Source organism: Rhincodon typus, chromosome 3 (assembly GCF_021869965.1).
Source record: "Rhincodon typus isolate 14 chromosome 3, sRhiTyp1.1, whole genome shotgun sequence".
Classification (NCBI taxonomy): domain Eukaryota; kingdom Metazoa; phylum Chordata; class Chondrichthyes; order Orectolobiformes; family Rhincodontidae; genus Rhincodon; species Rhincodon typus.
The window spans coordinates 24,323,316-24,347,778 of NC_063334.1; the positions used below are offsets into that span (position 1 = coordinate 24,323,316).

At 40.7% G+C, this 24,463-nt stretch overlaps 2 protein-coding genes across 2 annotated transcripts in view; one reads left to right on the plus strand and one right to left on the minus strand.

Annotated features, from left to right (window-relative positions):
* The window catches only part of ift74 (intraflagellar transport 74), a 125,536-nt gene that overhangs the window by 74,190 nt on the left and 26,883 nt on the right, over positions 1–24,463 (minus strand). The gene's annotated exons all lie outside the window — the stretch shown is intronic.
* On the plus strand, positions 7,012–24,341 carry LOC109919308 (leucine-rich repeat-containing protein 19-like). Its single transcript, XM_048595012.1, has 5 exons — positions 7,012–7,188; positions 12,016–12,121; positions 19,829–20,195; positions 20,532–20,768; positions 23,809–24,341. Exons 2-5 carry the CDS (start codon positions 12,029–12,031, stop codon positions 24,141–24,143), a joined length of 1,032 nt encoding a protein of 343 aa, XP_048450969.1. The 5' UTR covers positions 7,012–7,188; positions 12,016–12,028; the 3' UTR covers positions 24,144–24,341.

Consider the following 24,463-nt stretch of genomic DNA (forward strand, 5'->3'; position numbering starts at 1 on the left):
TGTGTTCATCCAGCCCTGCACCTTGTTGACTGTTTCAATGGTTAGGTTTTCCTTTGTGATGTGTTTTGCAAGTTTGGAGATAGTTTGGGATTTTTCAATGGTAAGCTTGTTCAAAGAAAGGAGCTGCTCAGCTTGTGTCTCTTGTTTCTGAAGCACATTTGTAGTGAATCCAGTGTGAAACCCGATTGTCCACTTGAAAAGGTAGAATTGCCTGTTATGTTTCTGAGCTAACAGTATTTGCAAAGACCCCAGAGACATCTGCCCGTGTTGGTAACACCAGTATATATGTGCTAAAATGCCAGCCACCCAAATGTTCCACAATATACCCTTTGTAATGATTGGAACCAGCTGGATCTTGTTGGCTACGAGATCCTTGATTGGGGTTGTTAACCTGGGCCAATCAAGAAAGCCCTAGCTGACCAATATAACCAGGAGATTAGAATCTCCTCAGTTCAGGGGACCAACTCCAAGCTGGCTAACCACAGCCAGTGTACTGTGCACAAGCAAATAAAGGATGACTTGGTGATGGGATACTGGCCTCACCCTTGTTTTTGCTTTCAAGAACTAAGAGCTAATGGCCATAAGTGTTCCTTTCTGGATCTCTGCAGACAGAAAGCGTTTTCTTAGATCTTAGAATCTTAGAATTCCTACAGTGTGGAAACAGGCCCGTTGGCCCAACAAGTCCACACCGACCCTCAGAGCATCCCACCCAGACCAATCCCCCTATAACCCACCTAATCTGCATGTCCCTGAACACTATGGGTAATTTAGCATGGCCAACCCACCAAGCCTGAACATCTTTGGACTGTGTGAGGAAACTGGAACACCCGGAGGAAACCCACGCAGACACGGGAAGAATGTGCAAACTCCACACAGACAGTCACCAGAGGGTGGAATTGAACCTTAGCGCCTGGTGCTGTGAGGCAGCAGTGCTAACTCCCATGGTCTGAATAGGTGTAAACTTGAGTCTTTGTTTGAGGTTATTTCGAGAGGTAAACATTTACTTATTGCAATATTGCATCATTGTGGAATAATTTGTAGTTTACGAAGCATCATTGATTTAGTATTTATTAATAAGATTTTTAAAAAATTCTAAATCTAATAAAGAAAGCATACAGTTGGCCGTATTCGAAGTGGGAAAAACAAACTGAGCATGGAGTAATGGGACTAGAGAAAAACATTGTATTCCTCCCACTGATTGTAACATTTGGTAGAATTCAACAATATCGTCAATAATTACCAACCTAAAGCAACAGTGCACAGGGAAAGCATTCATTTCTTAGACGTCACAGTATTTAAATTGACAGAAAACAACAGACCTACACGTCTAAGCATAAAAAGCCATCACCTTAAACACATCTTCCACAGCCTGGTGAAGTCAAAGCTAACATGTTTCCATTATTTATGCACAATGCTGGAAAATTTTAACCAGGCAATTAGTACTAATTTTCCTGCATCTCAGATCTCAATCTCAGATTTAAACGTAAGAATTGGCAGTAGCTCATGAATATATTCAGCCTTTAGCTAGAGGTAACACATTCATTTGCATTACTTTAGTGATTTCAAGTTTTCCTGGTTCCTAGTTTGTAATGTATCCCTTTTTGACAGGTTTAAAACTGGGATCTCCTCTTGCAGCCTCCCTCCGTACCATTCCCCACATCTCTTGCTTCTCTGTCTTAGCCACTCTGAAGCCCTGGCAACAGCACAGCAGCTCACAGTTGAGACCCAGGCTTCTCCTTACTCTGCCCCAGTTCTTTACAACCACTTGCCTTCTTACTGCCTTCTCACAATTGAGGAATTGTAGGCTGTTCCTCTCCTATGTTGGCTGATAGGCCCACTAATAAGACTCGGCAGCAATTACAGGATAGAAACAGCAAGTAGTTGGAAGGACAGCTACTCAGATTAAACTTTTCCACAAATAACAGTGCTTTTTCTCTAACTTGTCACTCTCAGGACTGAATTTTGCTAGGCTTTTGGGGACATTCAGGGGCAAATTTGGCCACCATCTGCCTGTATTTTGAGTGCTCATTTGTGGCTATCTACAAACATTTTTAGTTAACCTAAAACCATATGACAATGTAAGACAGATCTCTTTACAGTCCATCTATCCTCTTCATCAAATGATCCACTCAAGTCTCATAAACATCTGGCAGATTCTCAGCAATCAACTTAAGATTCTGGTTCTCAAATGCTCTTTTACTCAGTCTCAGTCAAAGGCTGAGCTGGTACACTGGAGGCAACAATAAATTGTGTTGACTGCCTGCCTTGCTTGAGAAGTGGCTCTGCATTTTCCAGGATGCCACCATTGATCTTAATCAACAGCTGGGGTTGGGTGGAAGAGGACCTTAGTTTTAGGTGTTATGTGAAAGACTCACTCTCTCACATGTTGCGTTGAAGGAGTTAGCAAGACCTCCATCTAAAAAAGCCTGCATTAGTTTTGATTGAAAGCCATGCAGTTTGAACAGTTTCCCATCTGCTCTGTCGAACTCTATGCCAACAGGTAATTTTCTGAAGGTAAAGTGCAAAACCGCAGTGAGGAAAATGGTGAAGGGGATTAGTGCAATGGCACAATCTTGCTGAACACTGGGGGAAATGGTGCAGTGGTAATATCATTTGACTAGCAACACACGAGGCACAGACTAATCATCTGTGGATACGTGTAGAAATCCCACCAAGGAGGCCAGTGGAATTTAAATTCAATGAGTGAAATTTGGAGTCGAAAGCTATTCTCAGAAATGGTGACCTAGAAACTATCATTATTTTAAAAATGTATTTGGTGCACTAAATATCTTTGAAAGAAGGAAATTTTGTTGTTCTGGCCTGTATATGACTTCAAACTCAGAGTGATGTGGTTGACTCTTAACTATCCTCAGAAATGACATGGCAAGCCACTCAGTTCAAGGGAATGGGCAATAAATGCTGGCCTTGCCAATAACATCTATATTCCCAAGGAGGAAAAGTAAGTCCACATAACATTCAGAGGAGTCCAAAAATTTGAAACCAAGCTTGAAAGATGATGGAGGTCCAAAATATTCCAAATCCTTTCCATGAATGCAAACAATCATAAAAATCAACTTTTTTTGTCCAGAAGTATCGACTCTTTTTCTTTTGCCCAAAGCAGTCCAGTACCAAAACGTGGTCTGGATTACCAGAGGAGTCGTAGAGTCAAGCATGGAAACAGACCCTTTGGTCCAACTAGTCCACACTGACCATGTCCCCAAACTAAACTAGTCCCATTTGCCTGCAACCACCACTTCCTCTTGCAGTTCATTCCACACACGAACTACACTCCAAAAATATGTTGCCCTCATATCCTATTAAAAACTTTCACATCTCACCTTAAAAATATGGCCCCTAGTTTTGAACTGCCCCACTTTAGGGAAAACACCCTTGCTAATCACCTTATCTATGCCCCTCATGATTTTTGTAGAATCATTGAATCCCTACAGTGTGAAAACAGGCCCTTCGGCCCAACAAGTCCACAGCAACCCTCACAGACCCATCCTCCTATAACCCACCTCATATACACATCCCTGAACACTACGGGCAATTTAGCATGGCCAATCCACCTAGCCTGCACATCTTTGGACTGTGGGAGGAAACCGGATCACCCGGAAGAAACCCACGCAGACACGGGGAGAATGTGCAAACTCCACTTAGACAATCACCCAAGGGTGGAATTGAACCCAGGTCCCTAACGGTGTGAGGCAGCAGTGCTAACCACTGTGCCACTGTGGTGCTTTATAAACCTTTTATAAACCCCTCAGCCTCACATGCTCCAGTGAATAACGTTCCAGCCTTTTCAGCCCCTCCTTATTACTCAAATCCTCCAGTCCTGGCAACATCCTGGTAAATCTTTTCTGAACCCTCTCCAATTTAATAATATCCTTCTTAAAGCAGGATGACCAGAACTGCACACAGTACTCCAGAAGAGGCCTCATCAACATCCTGTACAAACTCAAAATAATGTCCCAGTTCCTGTTCTCAAAGCTCTGAGCAATGAGGGCAAGTGTGCTAAATGCCTTCTTAACCATCCTGTCTACCTGTATTGCGATTTTCAAAGAATTATGCACCTGAACCCCTAGGTCTCTCTGTTCTATAACAGTACCCAGGGCCCTACCATTAATTGTATAAGCCCTGTCCTTGTTTGTTTTACCAACATGCAATAACTCACATTTATCCAATTTAAACTCCATCTGCCACTCCTCAGCCCACTGACCTAACTGAAGTACAGGAATTTGAAGCCAGATTTGAGAAAATCTTAAGTCTGGTCTTTTCCAGATCTTTGCCAGAGTGCACAAAATAGGTTTGTCGAAGAACTTTGAACGTTCAGACAGAGTCTATTTAACTAATAGTTTCTCTGAAAATGACTGCTTTGAAGACATCTCTCCACTATCTGTGGTCTTCTGATGCTCCTTCTCCCCTCCAAATCTTAAATTTCCATTGATTAAAACTTCTGATTCAAGCAATGCATGCATTTTCACTCAAAATTCAAGTAGCTGTTGGTTTAGTCAGTATCTCAGTCTGGTTCATCAACACTTTGGGTGTACTGTGCAAGTTGCACCCACAGATAACTGGCTTAAGTTCCCATGACAACAGATCAACACTTACTCTGATCCACAGAATAAAACATCGTTAAGAAATAAGATTAACTTTCCAAAACCAACTGGCTATCCTTAAACATTGCTAATTTAGCTACAATTGGTGAGAAGTTCTGAGGCATGGTCCAAGCCTCTTAACACATCTGTCTAATAGGCAAGCTCAAGGTTAGGGGAAAGGAGGCTTTCATCCCACCAACATGGGCTTACCTTGATCTCCTACTTTAAACATACTATTTGAACTAATTTTATTACTCAGATTTTGTAATATTGAAATGTAACTTTGACTATTCAAACAGCTATCATCTAAAACCAGATATCAATGAGTATTATTGGTTGTAGAATGTTGAAAGGAAAAATAAATGTTCAAAGTGAAAGCAGTTACCTTTCACCACACAATGTAAACATTTGCTCAGCACTACTGCATCAGGTTATGTTTAGTTTTTAGAATCAGTCAACGGAAATAATTCAGTTAGCTGTTAACCAATTCATGTTAGCCTGGAGTGTTGGAGTACAACTTTTAGTCGTTAAAAAGGCCTAAAATAGTTCATATGATTCCCACATAGCTACCATCAAAAATCAACAAACTAAAAATTACACAAAATAACTGAGCACCATTTAAACATACTTGTATGAAAAAATGTATCAGAGATAGTAGGAACTGCAGATGCTGGAGAATCTGAGATAACAAGGTGTAGAGCTGGATGAACACAGCAGGCCAAGCAGCATCAGAGGAGCAGGAAAGCTGACGTTTCGGGCCTAGACCCTTCTTCAGAAATGGGGGAGGGGAAGGGGGTTCTGAAATAAATAGGGGGAGAGGGGGAGGCGGATAGAAGATGGATAGAGGAGAAGATAGGTGGAGAGGAGACAGACAGGTCAAAGAGGCGGGGATGGAGCCAGTAAAGGTGAGTGTAGGTGGGGAGGTAGGGAGGAGATAGGTCAGTCCAGGGAGGTCAGTCCAGGGAGGACGGACAGGTCAAGGGGGTGGGATGAGGTTAGTAGGTAGGAGATGGGGGTAGGGCTTGAGGTGGGAGGAGGGGATAGGTGGGAGGAAGGACAGGTTAGGGAGGCAGAGACGAGCTGAGCTGGTTTTGGGATGCGGTAGGGGGAGGGAAGATTTTGAAGCTTGTGAAATCCACATTGATACCATTGGGCTGCAGGGTTCCCAGGTGGAATATGAGTTGCTGTTCCTGCAACATTCGGGTAGCATCGTTGTGGCACTGCAGGAGGCCCAGGATAGACATGTCGTCTGAGGAATGGGAGGGGGAGTTGAAATGGTTCATGACTGGGAGGTGCAGTTGTTTAGTGCGAACCGAGCGTAGGTGTTCTGCAAAGCGGTCCCCGAGCCTCCGCTTGGTTTCCCCGATGTACAGGAGGCCACAACGGGAACAGCGGATGCAGTATACCACATTAGCAGATGTGCACGTGAACATTTGCTTGATGTAGAAAGTCTTCTTGGGGCCTGGGATCGGGGTGAGGGGGGAGGTGTAGGGGCAGGTGTAGCACTTCCTGCGGTTGCAGGGAAAAGTGCCGGGTGCGGTGGGGCTGGAGGGGAGTGTGGAGCGGACAAGGGAGTCACGGAGAGAGTGGTCCCTCCGGAAAGCAGATAAGGGTGGGGAGGGAAAAATGTCTTTCGTGGTGGCGGAAGTGTCGGAGGATGATGCGTTGGATCCGGAGGGTGGTGGGGTGGTACGTGTCTCCTCTCCAACTATCTTCTCCTCTATCCATCTTCTATCCACCTCCCCCTCTCTCCCTATTTATTTCAGAACCCCCTTCCCCTCCCCCATTTCTGAAGAAGGGTCCAGGCCCGAAACGTCACCCTTCCTGCTCCTCTGATTCTGCTTGGCCTGCTGTGTTCATCCAGCTCTACACCTTGTTATCTATGTATGAAAAAATGACTCATTTATCGAAGAAGACTTAATTTTATCATGACAAAATACTGTGTTATGATGCTTTCAAATGTAATGTATAACCAAGTGAATATAAAGTGATGGTAAATAATTAACTGAAATGTATTACAACAGTACAGCATGTTTAACTAGCAATTCAATTCACATGCATTCTTTAGGGCAAAGGTCACAACAAAGCAGCTTATCATGAATGATTAAGAAATCTCTACTTGCTAATTAATAAAGAATATAATTTTGAGTCAAATGAAGTACCATTTTCCTATTAAGATTTCCACATTTTATTAAACTGAGTCGCCACTTTGCCGTGTTCAGTTTTGAAAATGTCAAAAATCTTCCTGAATGGTTCAACAGGTAAGCTATGCAGGTCAGGAAGGGACTAAGTTCAATTCGTAATCTGTCATCAATTAACTCATCTCACCCAAAAGTACAATTGAGGCAAATCAGCTACAATTCTCTATCAGCGCTCAGCAGCAACCCCTGTCATAAACACTGAAGGCTGGGTAAAGACCAGGTCAGGCTCAGTTACAACACACTATTTTATACCTCCACAGCTGAAGACCCTACAACAATCAAGGGTTACTTGTGATAATGATAGCTGAACGTGCCCAGTGTCTGTGCAATTAACCCTAACAAGGAATCAACACCTTAAAGAAAACGGAGAATACAGGCAAAGAAAGTTGGTAAGAAAATAAGAAAATGCGAAAGATGTGATAAATTCTTTGTATATTACATAAATTAACAAAGGTGTACAAACAAGCACGCGAGAATTTGAAATTAGATTGAAACTGTAACCTCAGTTCAAGGAAAAATCCCCAACAAAAACAGATATTTTGATCTTAGCGTAAAGGCAATTAAATTTGATCATGGCGTACAAAATTATGTTGTAGTATTTGGTCATATCACATGAGCTTTTGTTTCATTTCTGCCAGTAAATTGTGGCATTACTGGCTGAGTCCATATTTGTTTACGATTCTTAACTGCCCTTCAGAAGGTGGTAGTGAGACAACTGCTTGAAATATAGTCTAAGTGATGTAGATACACTCACAGTGTTGTTCAGAAGGGAGTTCCAGAACTTTGACCTTGGGGCAAAGAACTGCAATGTATAGTTCCAAGTCAGAATGGTGTATGGCTTTGAGAGGAACTTGCAGGTGGTCCATGCATCTGGAAGGTGTTGTCAATGGAATCTTGGTGAATTGCTTTCGTGCATTTTGTGGATGGCACATACTGCTTTCACCATGCATCAGTGATCAAAATGTTTCTTTGCCCTAGACGATATTAAAATTTTAGACTATTATTGGGGACTCATTCATCTAGGCAAGCATAGATCACTTTCCAGACATGTATCTTCTGGATTGTAGTCAGACTTTAGGGAATTGGAAGATGAGTTACTTGCCACAGAATTCCCAGCATCTAACCTGTAGCCAAAGTCTGACCCTAAAGTCAGGGGAATGTGGGAGGTGTAGGCTATAAGAATATTGGTAAACGGGTGCTGGAGTTTGCAATCACTGGAATGGCGATAGCAGAGTATAAACATATTGGAAAGGATGAGATTCAGAGGTAAGTTAGTATCAGAGTTCTTGAAGCATATGACCAAGTGTGGCATTTAGTTTTTTTGGGTACAATGGAAACTGTCTTGGGGTGTGGTAGCAATGGAGAAAAAAACAATTGGGATTAGATATTAAGTATTGTAGGATATTTGGGGTTGGGTGCAAGCATCTGAAAGAAATGCTGGGGGGGCAAGTTTATGTTCACATCATCAGATAACACTTGCAAATGGATTGGGGGAGAAAAGGCAACTTTCAAAAAAAAATTATGTGGATGCGTGTTAGGCAAAAAGTAAACAAAAATTTCAAACCTGAACTCAACCCAGTTATATCAGGACTGAGGGAGAAGCAATGACAGCTGAGAAAACAGTTAAGTACTTTCCCAGTATTGCCAGATGTTTAGGGAGAGCATCAGAAAAGCTTTCTCTGTTGTCCACCTGACAAAGGTATTAATCTTCCTCCTTGATGCTCCATCAATAATCTCTCCATTCCTTTCTCTGTTTTGCTTCCTGGTTATAGACTGGGGCCACAAATCTACCTGTATAAAAAAAAAAGTGATAGAGAAACTCAGCAGGTCTGGCAGCATCTGTGGTGAGAGAAACAGAGGTAACATTTCATGTCCAATATGACTTCTTTAGACCTGAAAGGGGTTGGAAAATTGTGTTTTTTATGCTGTAAAGAAAAGGGAAGAAGCAAGATTGTAAGGATGTCCACAGAAAAAGACAAAGGTGTTGCTAATGATGATATAGAGAAGATAGAGATGTAAAAAGGGTGTAAATGAAGGTGTGAAAAGGATCTCTGAGTGTGCATGCGTGTACGGGGGTGGGGATGTGGTGGTGAGGTTGGATGAAAGAAAAATTGAGGATACAGGGAGGTCACACTCTGAAGATGTTGTGGAATTCAATATTGAGTCCTAGCTGCCATAAAGTATAAGCAGAAAATGAGGCTTTGTTCCTTTAGCTTGAATTGAACTTTGTTGGAACACTGTAGCAGGCTCAGGGCAGAAATGCTTCAATAGAGCTTGGTGGTTTATTGAAGGGGCAAGCGAGTGGAGTCATTCCCACAGACAGAGTGGAGGTGTTCTGCAAAGGGGTCAGCCAGTCTGTATTTGGTTTCAACAACGTAAAACAGACCACATTAAAATGAATACAGGTGGCTAGATTGAAAAAAGTACAAATAAAACACAATTTTCCAGCCCCTTTCAGTTCTGAAGTAGAGTTATATCTGACTCAAAATGATAACTGTTTTTCTCTCCATCGTTGCTGCCAAGCCTGCTAGTTTCTCCAGCACTTCTTGTTTTTATTTTAGATTTCCAGAATCCACAGTATTTTGCTTTTGCCACAGGTCTACTTGCCTGACAACAAGCAAGCCTCTCAATCTCGCTGACTACAGCTGAGAAATAAACTTCAAAAATGGTTATCAGGTATTGCCACTCAATTCCCTCGGCACCTCCCCATAAAGATCTGAAACTAAGTTCGTAGTGTTTGAAGAACAGGACAGTGAATTCATGTTCTGAAGGGGTTTTGAGCAGTCAAGACGTATTGCTGCTCAAAGGAACTGGAAGAGGAATTCTCATGTAATGGACAGAGAGATTTCAAGATCTGGGAGCACTGACAAGTATGTTCCAGGGGGTTTTGAGCACTAAAATTATGTCCTGTAATTTATCTTTAGTTGGAGGGTTCAGGGTGATGAAAGTTATTTCAAGACCAGCTGGGAATTTTAGGCAATGGGGAGGTCACGCTCAGTACCAAATGAAGAGTGAGAAGCTTCAGTAGATAGAGGTTGTAGCTGGCAGTGTTAGCTAAGCAGTGTCTAATATGAGAACAGGAGAAAACTATTTGACCTTGCAGCCTGTCCAATTCAAAGCGGACTGCAGATGATCTGAAAAGTCCAGCTCTAACATTTTTGACTCTGCCCACTGGTATTGCACTCCTCCAACCAACAGAAATAATTTCTCTCTTCCTCACCTACCTGTTCCTATTAAGGTCTTAAAAACTTTACTCAAGTTAATTCTTAAACTTCTAAAATTCTAGTTTGTGCAATTTCCCCTCATAATTTAGCCTTTAGAGTTCATGTAGTATTGTGGTAAGTTATAGTCCACTGCTTCAAAGTTAATATATTCTAAGATGTAATGTCTAGAATGTGGTTAGTACACCAGGTGTGGTCTGAACAAGGTTTGGATAGCTTAAGTGTGACTTCTACTCTATTGCATGCTAGTCTTCTCAGTATAAAAGATCAGGATCCCATTAGCCTCTAATTATTTTCTGCACCTATTTATGACATTTTAATAATCTATGCACCTGCACAACCCCAATCCCTTCAGCCCTCCATTTTTTAAAAGATGATTAATTTCAAACATATTCTATGCTATCCTTTTAAGATCTGAAGTGGACATAAGAATGAGTTAATGGGACAGCATAATACATTGGAACAGCAGTAGGTCACTCAGCCCCTCCAGCCTGACCCACCATTCAATGGAGATATGTGACCTAACTCCATATACTTGCCTTTGGCCCATATCCCTTAATACTTTTGCTTAACAAGAATTAACTCCTTTAGATTTAAAATTAACAAACGATCCAGCATCTACTGCTGTTTGCTGAAGAGTTCCAAATATTTACCACCCTTTGTGTGTGGACGTGTTTCCTAACATCTCTCCTGAATGGTCAGGTCCTAATTCTCAGACTATGCTCCCTAGTTCTAGAATTCCCAAAGGGTGGAAATAGTTTAACTTTATCTATTGTCTTTTTCTGTTAATATAGAATCATAGAATCCCTACAGTGCATATTCAGCCCATCAAATCTGCACTGACCCTCCAAACAGCATCCCACCCAGACCCACCCCACCCATCCCCATCCCCATCCACCTAGCCCGCACATCCCTGGACACTACAGATGCACTATGAGGCAATTTAGCATGGCCAATCCACCTAACCTGGAGATCTTTGGACTGTGCGAGGAAACCGGAGCGCCTGGCAGACATGGGAAGAACGTGCAAATTCCATACGGTCACCTGAGGTTAGAATCGAACTTGGGCCACTGGTGCTGTGAGGCAGCAGTGCTAACCACTATGCCATCTCTTGAAGACTTCAATCAGATCACCCCTTACTTAGCCTTCTAAATTCTACAGAAAAACAGGCCTAGTTTGTATTAGGTTGAAGTCTGTATTAGGCTGAAGCCCGGCATCATTCTTATAAACCTATATTATAGTCTCTCTAAGGTGAATGTATCCTTCCTAAGGGGCTGTCAGTTAGTTTAGTTGGCTGGATGGCTAGTTTGTGATGCAGAGTGACACCTGCAGCATGGGTTCAACTCCCATACCTCCTGAGGTTACCATGTAGGACTCTCCTTCTTATCCGCTACCTGATGAACATGAAGCACCTCAGGTTAAACCACCACCAGTTGTCTCTCTAATGAGTAAAGCACAATGGTCTGGTAAGACTATGGCGACCTTATTAAAAGATAAAAACAAAAATTAAAATGGGGTCAATTCAATCATATAATAATCCCTTGTTTTAGGCATGAGATTTTCCAGGCGGTATTTTAAATAAATTCTGTGAAATATATGATAATGCCACCTAGTGGTACCACAGTCATTACATAGATGTTTGTACTTTTAACTGTCTCGTTCCGATAAGAGCACCACCTGGTGCCATGGCATATGGACATTTTACTAACAGAATTCTTAATCTTCTAAAATTGAGACATAAACATTGTAATTTCTTCTTGAAGCTAGTATTTCCTTTACATGTTTTAATGGTTTTTCTTTATGTTTCATCAATCTCGACTTCTCTCTAAACCCTTTAATCTATTTTGTCTTCCACTTATTGAAAGTCAGTTTCTAGTTTAACAAAACATTGTCTAGTGTTAAATATTGTTTACTATTCATTTTCAAAGCAGAACAACAAAGAAATATCTGACCTCTTGGTTAACTGAAAGTGACTAAAAAGCATTTATTTTGCAGAAGAGCTGGGGTCATGACAACACGTTGGGTTAAACTTTGGATTGGAAATGTTATTTTGACAACAGCTGCAATAGCTTTATCTCCATGTAATTTCAGTGACACAACAGTAAGTATGGTAATAGAATGATGTCAACACATCTTAAAAGGAATCTGTATACATCTGATATGTCAATGCATATATGATGATTTGTCTTCTCACACTCCCAGCCCCCTATCCCAACTCCATGTTTTATGTTTTCAACATGGTGGTCACAGGTGATATGAAAATATAAGTTTTGAGTAGAATCCCACTTGATGTGGAGCTATGACTAATTTCTATTTATAACACAGAAGTTTAATTCTCAGAAGTTTAGTAAACTGTTAGCATCAGTAGATAGATCTATAGTAAGCAGATACCAGAAAATATCTGAACATTATATTTTTATGCTTTGATTTAGTGCCAATTTAAACATGCATCACAGTAAATATAACAAATTTTAAAATCTCTAGTTTGAGAAAAGACTGATGCAGGACTTTGATTTACACATGGTTATTGGTCTAGTTTGATATCAGTGGTGTCTGCATAGGGATAGACAAGGCCATCACAGCTTGTTTACTGCTTGTTACTCAACAATAATAAAATTGCTGAATAAAGAAGATGCATCAGTGCCTTCAACCTATGTTGGTTACTCAGGAGCAAAGCATCCAGCAGTACAGAAATAATGTACTATGATAGCAAGGTGTAGAGTTGGATGAACACAGCAGGCCAAGCTCCTGCTCCTCTGATGCTGCTTGGCCTGCTGTGTTCATCCAGCTCTACACCTTGTTATCTCAGATTCTCCAGCATCGGCAGTTCCTACTATCTCAGAAATAATGTACTGTTTGTTTGGAGTTATTACGTCCAAACAAAAAACTGGTATGTGTGGAATGGCTGCAGTGAGAAAACAGCAGTCCTAATTTAAATGTGAGCTGGTTGCAAGTTTCTTCCCACTTTGTATTTTTGCACACGATGAAGGCTGATTTCAGTATTCCACCAGCACTGTACTTGGTAGAGAAGGATCATCGAGAGCAGAAAGATTTGTTTTAATGTCAGGTATTGCTGCACCAGGCATTCACAAAGACTGCCCTGTCCTTGAAAACGCTAAGGCCATAGGCAGTGTTAGCTATTTTGTTGTCCATAGATATATAATGCAGCCTTGGATAGATCATGTGGTGATTGCACAGTGGTATTATTGCTACACAGTTAATTCAGAGACCAAGGTAATGTTCTGGGGACCATGGCAGATGGTGGAATTTGAATTCAATAAAAAAACTCTGGAATGAAGGGTCCAATGATGACCATGAAACCATTGCCAATTGTCAGAAATAAACTTATCTGGTTCACTAATGACCTTTAGGGAAGGAAACTGCTGTCCTTACCTAGTCTGGCTTATGTGACTCTAGCTTCACAGTAATGTGGTTGGCTTTTAACTGCCGTCTGGGATGGGCAATAAATGCTGGCCTAGCTAATAACACTCAAGTCTCATGAAAGAATTAAAAAAAACCCAAAGGTGCCTTATTTAACCAGGACAATTGCTTTGCTATTTTTGCTACCAACTTACAGTAGCACCATAAGAGGACAACACAATATTACAGAGTTACTGCTGAGGTTACAGTGCCGCTCAGTCAGCAATGTTTAACAAAAAACTATGCGGTCATGAAAAAGGGAAAATATATCAATACAGTGAGCATTTCAGTTAATCATCTCAATCCGAATACATCATTACATGAATTCTTCAAACTGGTGTCCTAGACTCAACCATCAATACGGAAAATGACCTTTGTCGACAACCTTCCCTCCATCATAAGTCTAGAAGTGGAGATGTCCACCGATGATTGCAAAGTGTTCAGCACATTTTGTGATTCCTTAGACACTGAAACAGTCTGGGTCTTTATACAGCAGGACAGGGACAAAATCCAAGCTTGGCCAAGTGACATTTGTGTCACACAAGTGCAAGGCAATGACCATCTCGGATAATTTAACCAGCTCCTGATATTCAATGGCATCATCATCATGGATTACTCCACTAACAACATCCTGGGGGTTACCATTGACTAGAAATGGAACTGAACTAGTCATAAAAATACTGTGGCCAGAACAGCCATCATGAGATGCTGGTTTTCATTCTTGGTTAATCAAATAATATCCACTGCTTTCTCAAGTTGGACTCCTGATTGGGCTCCTGTTATATTCTAACTATTGACAAATGCGAAACTTATGAATCACAGTTAGAGCAAAAAAATTTTTTTAACTCTATTTTGTGTTTATGTTGACAGCTTGAGTTGGCACCATAAGGCTCCATGGTGCATTTTTTTAGGTAGGTAAGTCAGTATCCTTTCTTATTTCCCTATGGAAGAACCAAGTGAGGTACAGAGTATAACTGGAATTCTGGGCAACTTTGGGTAAAAGATTGCAAGGACCATGAACGTGAAATCAGCTTCAAATGGCATTGTGGTAGACTCTTGTTGCCTACTTTCCTTATGTCTTTTCATGCTTACTCTACAGCTATTTCTTTGCAAGTAGACATGAATGAGCATATAAACATGGCAACATTTCTGCATTTCTTTGTAATAGGCTTTACCGCTCTTTCCATATAAACTGATGTTCCTCAATCCACCACCAACATTGTGACAAAAAATATTTGGCTGTGTTTTTCTAATTATATTTGAGGGGCTCAGTTACCTCCCGTTGATATCTACAGCTAAGCAAAGGAACTAATCTGTCACTGACTGGCTATCCACCGATTTTAAAAAAATCTACAAACCAAACATTGTTAAGTGAAATAACTTCAGAGGCCGGTATCCTGTCACCAAGTCACTTTTTATTTACATGTGGAGAGTCATAGCACTGATCCAGCTCCCTCAGAGCCAGCTGTCAGGGAGAGCAGGATGTGTAACACTCCTGTTCTTATCTGTCAGCCAGAGGTCCCTGACTGGACCCAGATTAGTAGCCCCAATCAGGAAACTCATTCTATGAAGTTCACCTGACTGACCTTGTTACAATCACCACATTCTTCCGTCTCTAAGTCCAAGGACAGTGGCTGGTTCTTTTTTTTTTGTAGTTCCTCCTGGGGCAGTTTAGCACTGGATCAGGTTCCTCCAACTTTGCCTCTGATACAGGTGGCATGTAATGCACAGTAGCTCGCCTCATGTGCCCAGAGCATCTCAGAAGAAATTCATTCTCTTCTTCAGGCAGCAAAGGCGATGTCCGCCGTGTCAATGTCAGATTCTGAGGTCTCTTCAACACTTCGAGAGGTAAAACCTACGGATTCATGAATGGCTGTCGAGCAGTCAGGCATGATTTGCTCCTGCACTGTTCGCGAGTTTGCAGCTTTCATATGGTCCATGTGCTTGTTCAGGACTGCTGCACCTAACCAAACTTTATCCGTCACTGGACCTGACCTTGCATCAACCTTGCCTCTTACCCATGCAGGGCCATTCCCATGGTTCCTACATCAGACATTGTCCCCTGAAGTAAATGGTCTCTCTCGCTGACTGGAGTCTCGTGTTCCAGGAGGATCAGATTTAACATAATGTGGAGTCTTCTCCCTGTTAGCAATTTTGCTGGAACTATCAGTGTAGTTGCATGAGGGGTGGTCCTATAATCAAATAGGAACCGTGTCCAAATGTGGGGGTGCTGCAGACAATAATTTATGTCCTTGTTGGCACACTGGACACTGCCCAACATCATGGCTATATCTGCATCCAATCCTGACCTCCAGACATAATTTCTTGCCAACATTCTCATTTTGGAAACTCTGGATGACCCTGTTGGAGTTCAGCCAGTATCTGGCGGCGACCTTTGTTCAGGACAATCACTCTTGCTCCTGTAATAACATACCATCCTCTACTGTGATCTGGACTCTCCAGAACCAAAAAGATTTTAATTCTGGTTGTGATAACTCTGTTTCTTCCATCACCACCAGCTGTTCCAGTTTTACCAGGACCAGATCTTTCTGCATCCAAAGTCTGATATTGTTAGCTGTGACTGGAAGTGTGTCCAGAAAATTTTGAACAATCATGGACTCTTCCAGTGGCAGTACCACCGGAGGTGTATCTGCCAGCGGGAGGTGGCTCAACACATCCGTATTTGCTACTTGGCCTCCTATACAGTGTTCCAACTAGTAATTATACATACTTAGTATTAGAGCCCACTGCTGAATTCAGCCTGAAGTTATGGGTGGCACTGCCTTGTCCTCTTTCAGTAGACCTAGCAAGGGTTTATGGTCCATTATTATTACAAATTTACATCCATAAAAGGTAGCTTCCTGACTCCAAATATGATTGCCAAACTTTCTTTCTCTATCTGGGCTTGTTTAGGCTCTACAATAGCCAAAGTCCTGGATGCATATGATATTGGGTGTTCCTTTCCATGCTACCTATGATCAAATATTACCGTGATGCTTTAAGGGGAGGCATCGCATGACAATACCAGATCTCGCTTGGGATCATAGTGTACCAACGCCTTAGCGGATGATAGTTGTTCACTTCCCTGAAAGCTATTGCTGACCCTTTTTTGAGAGTTGATGCAAAGGTGCCGAATTGGAGGCCAGACTATGTGTGAGCTTTCCATAATCATTCACGAGCCCCAGAAAAGAACTAAGCTCCAGTACTGATATGAGAGCTGGGGCACCTTTGATCGCTCTCACTTTATCTTCCAGTGGGTGTAACCTGGTCTTGTCGAGACTGTAGTCCAAGTAGGTCACTGCCTGGGAGAAACGTCTAAGGTCTATATCCAAGTTATCTTAATGCACCCTATTGGTCTTCCCTGTTATTCGCACGTCGTCTAGATAAATGACGACCAGGAATAGATCTTGTAAAATGTTCTCCATCGTCCACTGAAAAATTGCAGTCGGATGATGCCCCAAATGACAGTCTCGTATACTGGTACAAACCCTTATGGGTATTCACTGTAGCATACTTCTAGGAATCCTCATCTAACAATTGCAAGTACGCATGGCTCATGTCCAGCATCACGAAAGACAGCACCCCTGCTAGCTTCGGCTATAAATTCTCTATGCGAGGGACTGGGTATTTATTCAGCTGCAAAAAGCGGTTTACCGTTTGTTTAAATCCCCACAAACCCATCAGGCTTCACAATCAGTATGACTGGTGCTGCACATACCAAAAACTAGTTTGATGATTCCTTCGCTTCCCAGCCTTCTGATTTCTGCCTCTACTTTTGCCCATAAGGCAAAGGGCACTGGACAGGTCTTGCAGAATTGTGGAATTGTTTCCTGATTACCATGCAGGGAGACCTTCCTGAAAAACTTCTAGGTATTTAATTAGGACTTCACTCAGGCAGCTAATTTCTAATCGAAAAAATGTTGAACCAATCAAGTTGAATCTTTCTCAACCAATTTTGCTCCATCAAGCTTTCAAAAGTCCGAGCCTTTTACTACAATCATTGGTAACTGAACCAACAGCTTCTCATAAGAGACCAGAACCAAGGTTGTACCCTTCATCTGTAAAAGTTCTCCGGTTTAGGTTCTCAGTCTAACCGAGGTCTTGCGCAAACTTAAGGGTTGGAATCCAAGTTCAGTCTTTTTTGAAGACCGGTTCTGGTATCACTGAAACAGCTTTACAGGTATCAAACTTCATTAGAAGTGGGTGACCATTTAACTAGATGTTTATTTTGATTGGTTCCGATTTGGATGTTGCTAAGCAATTTAATTGTTCCAAATCAGATATATGTGGACTTTCCAGGGTGTGCACTCTCCTGGATATTAGCCTATGAGTTATCTTACTCAATCTAGGTCTAGTGTGACTTATTGCTGTCTCGAGTCTACATACTGCACACAGTGGCTTGCCGGCTTGGCTCCTAAAGAAAATTTTACCCGTTTGGCCGAAGCTTGGCTTTGTTTTGGGGTTTTGCTGTGGGCTGACCTAGAGTCCGTCTGTTCAGGGTATGTCCTGAATGAGGTTATACAATTGCCTTCACTCAAGTGGTGTTTCCCAAGCTCAGTCATACTGATGAGGGTGTCCACTTCCATCAGAATACACTGCAACTTATATGCTCCATTTGCCATAATTTCCAGTTGTAGTGGCTGTTTGAAGTCCAGTTGGGCTTTAGCTAGTATAAGCTTTGGTTACAGCATTAATCACACATACCAAACAGTCTCTGAGCATCTCTACCAGTTGTTTTAATCTAGTCAAAAATCCTGATACGGATTCCTCTGGTTTTTGAATTGCCGAGTAAAAATGCAAGTGTCTCAGAGTTAGAGGAGGCTTGGGGTTGTAACATTCCTTAACTAAATCTGTCAACTCTTGAAAGCTTTTAGTATCTGGTGCCTCAGGGAAAGTAGGCTCCCATGACTGAAAATGCTGCGAGTCCACAAGCTTTCAGGAGAATTACTTGTTTCTTTTCATCTGCTCCAATGTCATTTACCTGGAAAAAGTAACACATTCTTTCCACATACTTTCAGCAGGATTGAACAAGTCAAGCTTCCCAAATAACAGCATGATGCCAGAAATGCTTATCCCAACTCAAGGACGACTTTTGCGAGTAAATTTCTTCAGGAGCATGCTTTTCTCTGTTCGCCATTGAAATAACTCCACAGAGGCCAGTATCCCGTCACCAAGTCACCCTTTATTTACACATGCAGAGTTATTGACACTGATCCAGCTCCCTCAGAGCTTGGTCTCAGAGTGAACACGATGTCTGATGCATCTGTTTGTATCAGTCGGGGCTCTCTGATTGGACCAGATTAACAGCCCCAATCAAGGAACTCATTCTATGAGGTCCACCTGGATGATCTCGTTACAATCACCACAGTAAGCAAACCAGGAGTAATTTATTTTTTTTTACAAAATTTTAATGAATGAATTACATTCAAAAGAGCAATTTTTAGGTTTTAGCTTGTCATCAATGTTTTGAAATAGACTTTGAAATATCGTTCTATTATCTTATCAAAAAACAATGGGCTCACCATGGAAAGATTCATGAGAAGCAAAGTGGCTTAGAACTGAAATTCTACTTCCCAAAATATTAATTTGTTCCAAGCACTCTCACAGGCTATTTCTGGTATGTAATGACTACTGATTTTAATCACTCCAACAATGTAATCATGCCTTCAGCTACTTAGTCACCAAGCTCTGAAATTCCCTCCTTGAACTTCTCCATCTCAATATGTATCTCTACTTCTTCAAAACAGTCCTTAGAACTTACCTCTTTGGTCAGGTTTTTGGTAATTCATTCAAATATCTCAATATGTAATTTGATGCCAAATTTTATTTCAGAATATCCACAAATTGCTCAATTCACTAAATTTCAGGAATAATACAAATGCGTGTTGCTTAAAAAAATCTCAAAATTTGATGAAAATAAGGCAGTATTGAAGTTACATAACTGTTGGTAGCACATTCTCATTTCTGGGTGCAACCTCACTTCTGAGATTCAGCGCAAAATTCAAGGCTGACACCCCAGTGTCGTGCTGACAGAGTACTGCACTGTTGGAGTTGTCATCATTTTGGGCAAACACTAAACCAACCATCTGCCTCATTAGGCAGATGCGAAAGATCCATTGACACAGTTTTGAAGAAGAGCAGTTGTCCTGGCCAATAGTTATCCCTTAATTAATGTTATAAGAAAAAAACTTTCTGGTCTTTATTACTATTTGTCAGTGGTTTATTTGCACATTTCGATTGTTGCATTTCCGATGTTACAACAGTGACTACAATTCAAAACCAAATGTTTTTAGACATTCACTCGTGAGAGGTTCTATAGAAATATTAGTCTTTCTCTCCTTCAGCTAAATGTAAACAATCACCTGAATCTCGTCTTATTTTTCTGCAGTGTGATTACAGTGGAAAGAATTTGACATCGATTCCTTATGATCTGCCTGCTAACACAACAAAGTTGAAGCTCATGAATAATAACATTTCTTTAACTCATAATGATGTTCAAGTTCTTTCAAATTTAACCCAGCTTAAAGAACTGTATCTTGGATACAACCTCATCTTCAAATTACTTTCAGGAACATTCAATAATTTAAAAAATTTGGATGTACTGGAACTACACAGTAACTACCTTACACATGTTGAGAAGGATATTATGAAACATCTGAATTTATCACATTTAACTCTATATGGAAATCACTGGAACTGTAGTTGTGGCTTTCTCGGTTTCCAGAGATGGCTTAATGAGTCACGAGTACACCTAGGTGAGTTCACCTCCCAGAGTGACAGGTTTGCATAATTTCTTATTGATATGATATTCATTAGTGATTAATGCCACTAGGAAATGGAAGGTTTCTTTATAAAGTTTATAGTCAGTAAGATTACTGCAGTGAGTGGATTTTTTTAAATTACTGAAGGGAACCTAAAGTTAAAAAGGGCCTGGGGACAGGCAACAAATGTTGGCATAGTCAATGCTGGCCATGTGCAATGAGTAAATAACAAAATTATCGACGTAAATTATTTGAAAAGGAAATAGGTATGACAAACAAGAACTGAAGAATTGTGTCTGTTTGGAAAGTTGCATCTTATTTCAACTGCAGGTAATGCGAACATCACAACATGCGAAGCACCAGAAGAAATGCAATTCTACACTTTTGAAGAAGCTCTTATCAAGAGGAATGGATGTTTTTCAGTCTCCAGCTTAACATCATCTCCAGATAAATCAACTGTCAAAAGTACATTTGGCACAACCTTATCAGAAAGCATGCACAATGCAGCAATGCAAATTCCAACTGTGGCTGGACAAAATAACACTGCGAATCAAATAAATGGCTCAGGTACTAAATCATTTTATGTCAGATGTACATGTTTCTGACAAATAACAAGAGAAATCATAGTACAACACAGTACTTCAGGAAACTTCTGACAGAAAGACAACAATTAAGAAATATGTCATGATACAGAATGTCTATGTGCTATGCCCGTGGTCTGACCAGTGCAAGTTGTCAAATCTAGCCTTGTCATGATGCAGATTCAGAGCAGTACTGGTCAAAACTGGAGCATCTTTTTATCTCAAACTCATAGGTGCTTTTGTTGAATCTGCTGCTTGTTGGTTAGTTTAGCTTTGCAGTAATAATGAGTAAATACATTGAAACAACAACTAGCTTTTTTTTTCAATTCATTCATTTGTGGGACGGAGACGTCACTGGCTGGCCAGTATTTATTGCCCATCCCTAATTATATGTCAATGGGCTACATACCACCCCACATGAGGGGACTTAATACTGCTAAGGCCATAAAAATTGGTCTCTCATCTCAGTTTTGTGTTCATCTGATTCATCATTATGGAAGCTGCTATTTACATTGTCTCATACAATAACCTGACAAAATCTAACGTTACAGAAGTGACAAAAAATACAAACTTCATGCTTCTTTTCAAAAGCTTCATAATAACCAGGATGAAACATCATTGTAATAGATTGTGCGCCATGCTCACAAAATTCTTAGTCCATGTTGAGTTACCTTAAATGCACCTGCAATAATGATAGGGCTGCTTTATTTGGACTGAAGAGTTAGAAAGGAAAACACAGCCACAGCTCCACATTAGACAAATATAGTGCCATAATTTGCATGCATGAAAATCGAGTAGCACAGGATCATGTTCAGTTATATCCCAATTTCAGATCAAGTAGCCCTCCACTACATACATCCATATGAAGCATGCTGAATTAACCAAGTTACAGGCAGACACCTATGGGCTTCTGTCTAAGGGAGAAAACTAAAGAAATTATACTCAGTGTTAAAACTGCTTTAACATTGTTTCTATCTCAACATCTATTTAATTTTCCAAAGTTATTGATTTTCACAGTCAATTTTTTCAATTAACTTTTGCCTGTAAAACAAATTTGATTACATTCTTTATGCAATGCAGCAGAAACGTTATCTCCCAATGATGAAGTCAGTACAACAGAATGTGCCAGTGCCATTATTGGTATTTCAAACATCAGTCATGCTTGTGGAGTTTGTGACTGGGATGGCTATTTAAGCATCTTTCAAGTGTGTAATTACAAGTAGTAATTTCATAAGTTGTGTTTAAAATCCATCCTAGCATGGGTATTATGAAATAGTTGCATGTCCTTAACTGTAGATCAAAAGGTCTAAATTTAAGCTCCACCTGCCCTGGAGATGTAATGTGCTCAAACAGTGTAGAGTCAGAGCCATACTGCACAGAAACAGGCCCTTCGGTCCAACTCGTACATGCCAACCAGGTTTCTTGAATTAGTTCCATTTGCCCTATCCCATCAAACCTTTCCTATCCATGTACCTGTCCAAATGTCTTTTAAATGTTGTAACTGTACTTGCCTCTACCACTTTCTCTGACAGCTTGTTCCATATATGCACCATCCTGTGTGTGAGAAAGTTGCCTCTTTTAAATCATTATCTTCTTACCTTAAACTATGCCCTCTAGTTTTGGACTTCCCTGCCCTGAGGAAAAGACCTTGGCTATTCACCTTATCTACGCCCCTCATGATTTTATAAACCTCTATAAGACCACCCCCTCAGCCTCCTACACTCCAGGGAAAAAAGTCCAGGCTATCCGGCCTCTCCTTATAACTCCAACCTTCCAGACTTGTCCAGACTTGGTAGCATCCTTGTAAATCTTTTTTTGCACTCTTTCCAGTTTAATAACATCCTTCCTGCAGCAGGGTGACAAGAACTGTACTCAGTACTCCAAATGAGGCCTTACCAATGACTTGTACAGCTGTAACATGACGTCCCAACTCCTGTGCTCAATGGTCTGACTGATGAAGGCAAGTATGCCAAACGCCTTCCTCACCACCATGTCTACCCGTGCTGTCATTTTCAAGGAACTATGGACCTGCACCCCTTGGTCTCTGTCTGACAACACTCCTCAGAGCCGTCCCATTAAAGGCCTGCATTACCACTCGATTAGTAAATTCCTAAGTTTCTTCTCCCAGTCACAGTGTGGACTGATTTATGGCTTCTTTTAAAAAAAATTGCTGCCATCTCCCAAGTATTATGAAAAAAATGTAACCTGTCCCAATACATCTGATGATTAAAAAACAACTTTACTTCAAGTCACTTAAAGGATTTGTAAAAAATGAAATGAGCCAAATTTACTGGTAGATATTTTGACAAATTCATATCACCCCGAAGAAATTTGCTTTTTGTACCAACTGCTTATGCAGTAATACATCTTATATGCTGATTTATCTCAAATTTGATGTACAATGAAGAAATTGATTCTAGTTTATAAGTTCAAGGATCTTCTATGCTAATATATACAAGATCCCGAGGAAACTTGACTGTGTGGATGAGGAAAGGATGTTTTCTCTGTGGGAGAATATTGTGACAGGGTCATAGTTTAAAAAGTAAGGGGTTGTCCATTTAAGACAGAGATGAGGAAACTTTTTTTTCTGTCCGAGGGTTGAGAATCTGTGGAATTCCTTTTCTTAAAAGGGAGTGGATGTAAGATTTTAAAATATTTTTAAGGCAAAGGTAGACAGATTCTTGATGATCAAGGGGATGAATGATTATTGGGGGTGTGCAGGAATATGCAGTTGATGCTTAAATTGGGGTAGCTCGAAAGGCTGAGAGGCATTCTCCTGTTTTCATGTTTGTAATTCAGAGTTGAGCAACAATTACTTAAAACTTGCCAAATTAAGCAGTCACTGGCATGCTACAATAAAGACTAAGTTATTTTTCATTTAAACATGTACAAATAGAAATATTAAACATATTTGTTTGATTAAAATTAACTTATATCTAGCATTTAAGTGAATGATTCCTTGCAAAGTGGTACTAGAGCATTAGTACTTAACGTTTGGACATACTACACTTTTCTTTATTTATTAGATCAATCCAAATTTGGGAAATCCTGGAAATTAGTGGCTGGTGTCATGGCAACATCAATTGGCATATCTTCGATACTCGTCCTCTTTGCAAAATTCATCAAATGGTACAATTGCTTGTTTGCCTACCATCATCATCGACTGCAGGAAGAACCAGATCTCTATATGGAAAGTACATCTACACAGACAACCCATAATATCCCACAAACATCAAAAGAAGCTAAAAGCAATAAACAACAAACTGAAGCAAGGTCCATTCCTCACAATGTTTCTGATGATGATGAATATATTGAAGATGTTTATATAGATTCTATAGGTTTCACTCATTGTGAGCAATAACTATGTAGATGGTATAGACTTGTTCCAGGAAGGCTACCTAATTTAGCTGACTGTGCAGGAAAGGCAATTAGTTAAATCAGTCACACATCAATAACACAGCCAAAAGCTACCATGCTTATAGCTTGCTTACTTGAAAAGTTATTGAATTGTATTTTTAACATAGACTTATCTTGTGTCAAGCAGAAGAAAAATCTTGAATATTTGAATTCTAAGATAACAAGGTGTAGAGCTGGATGAACACAGCAGGCCAAGCAACATCAGAGGAGCAGGAAGGCTGACGTTTCGGGCCTAGACCCTTCTTCAGAAATGGGGGAGGGGAA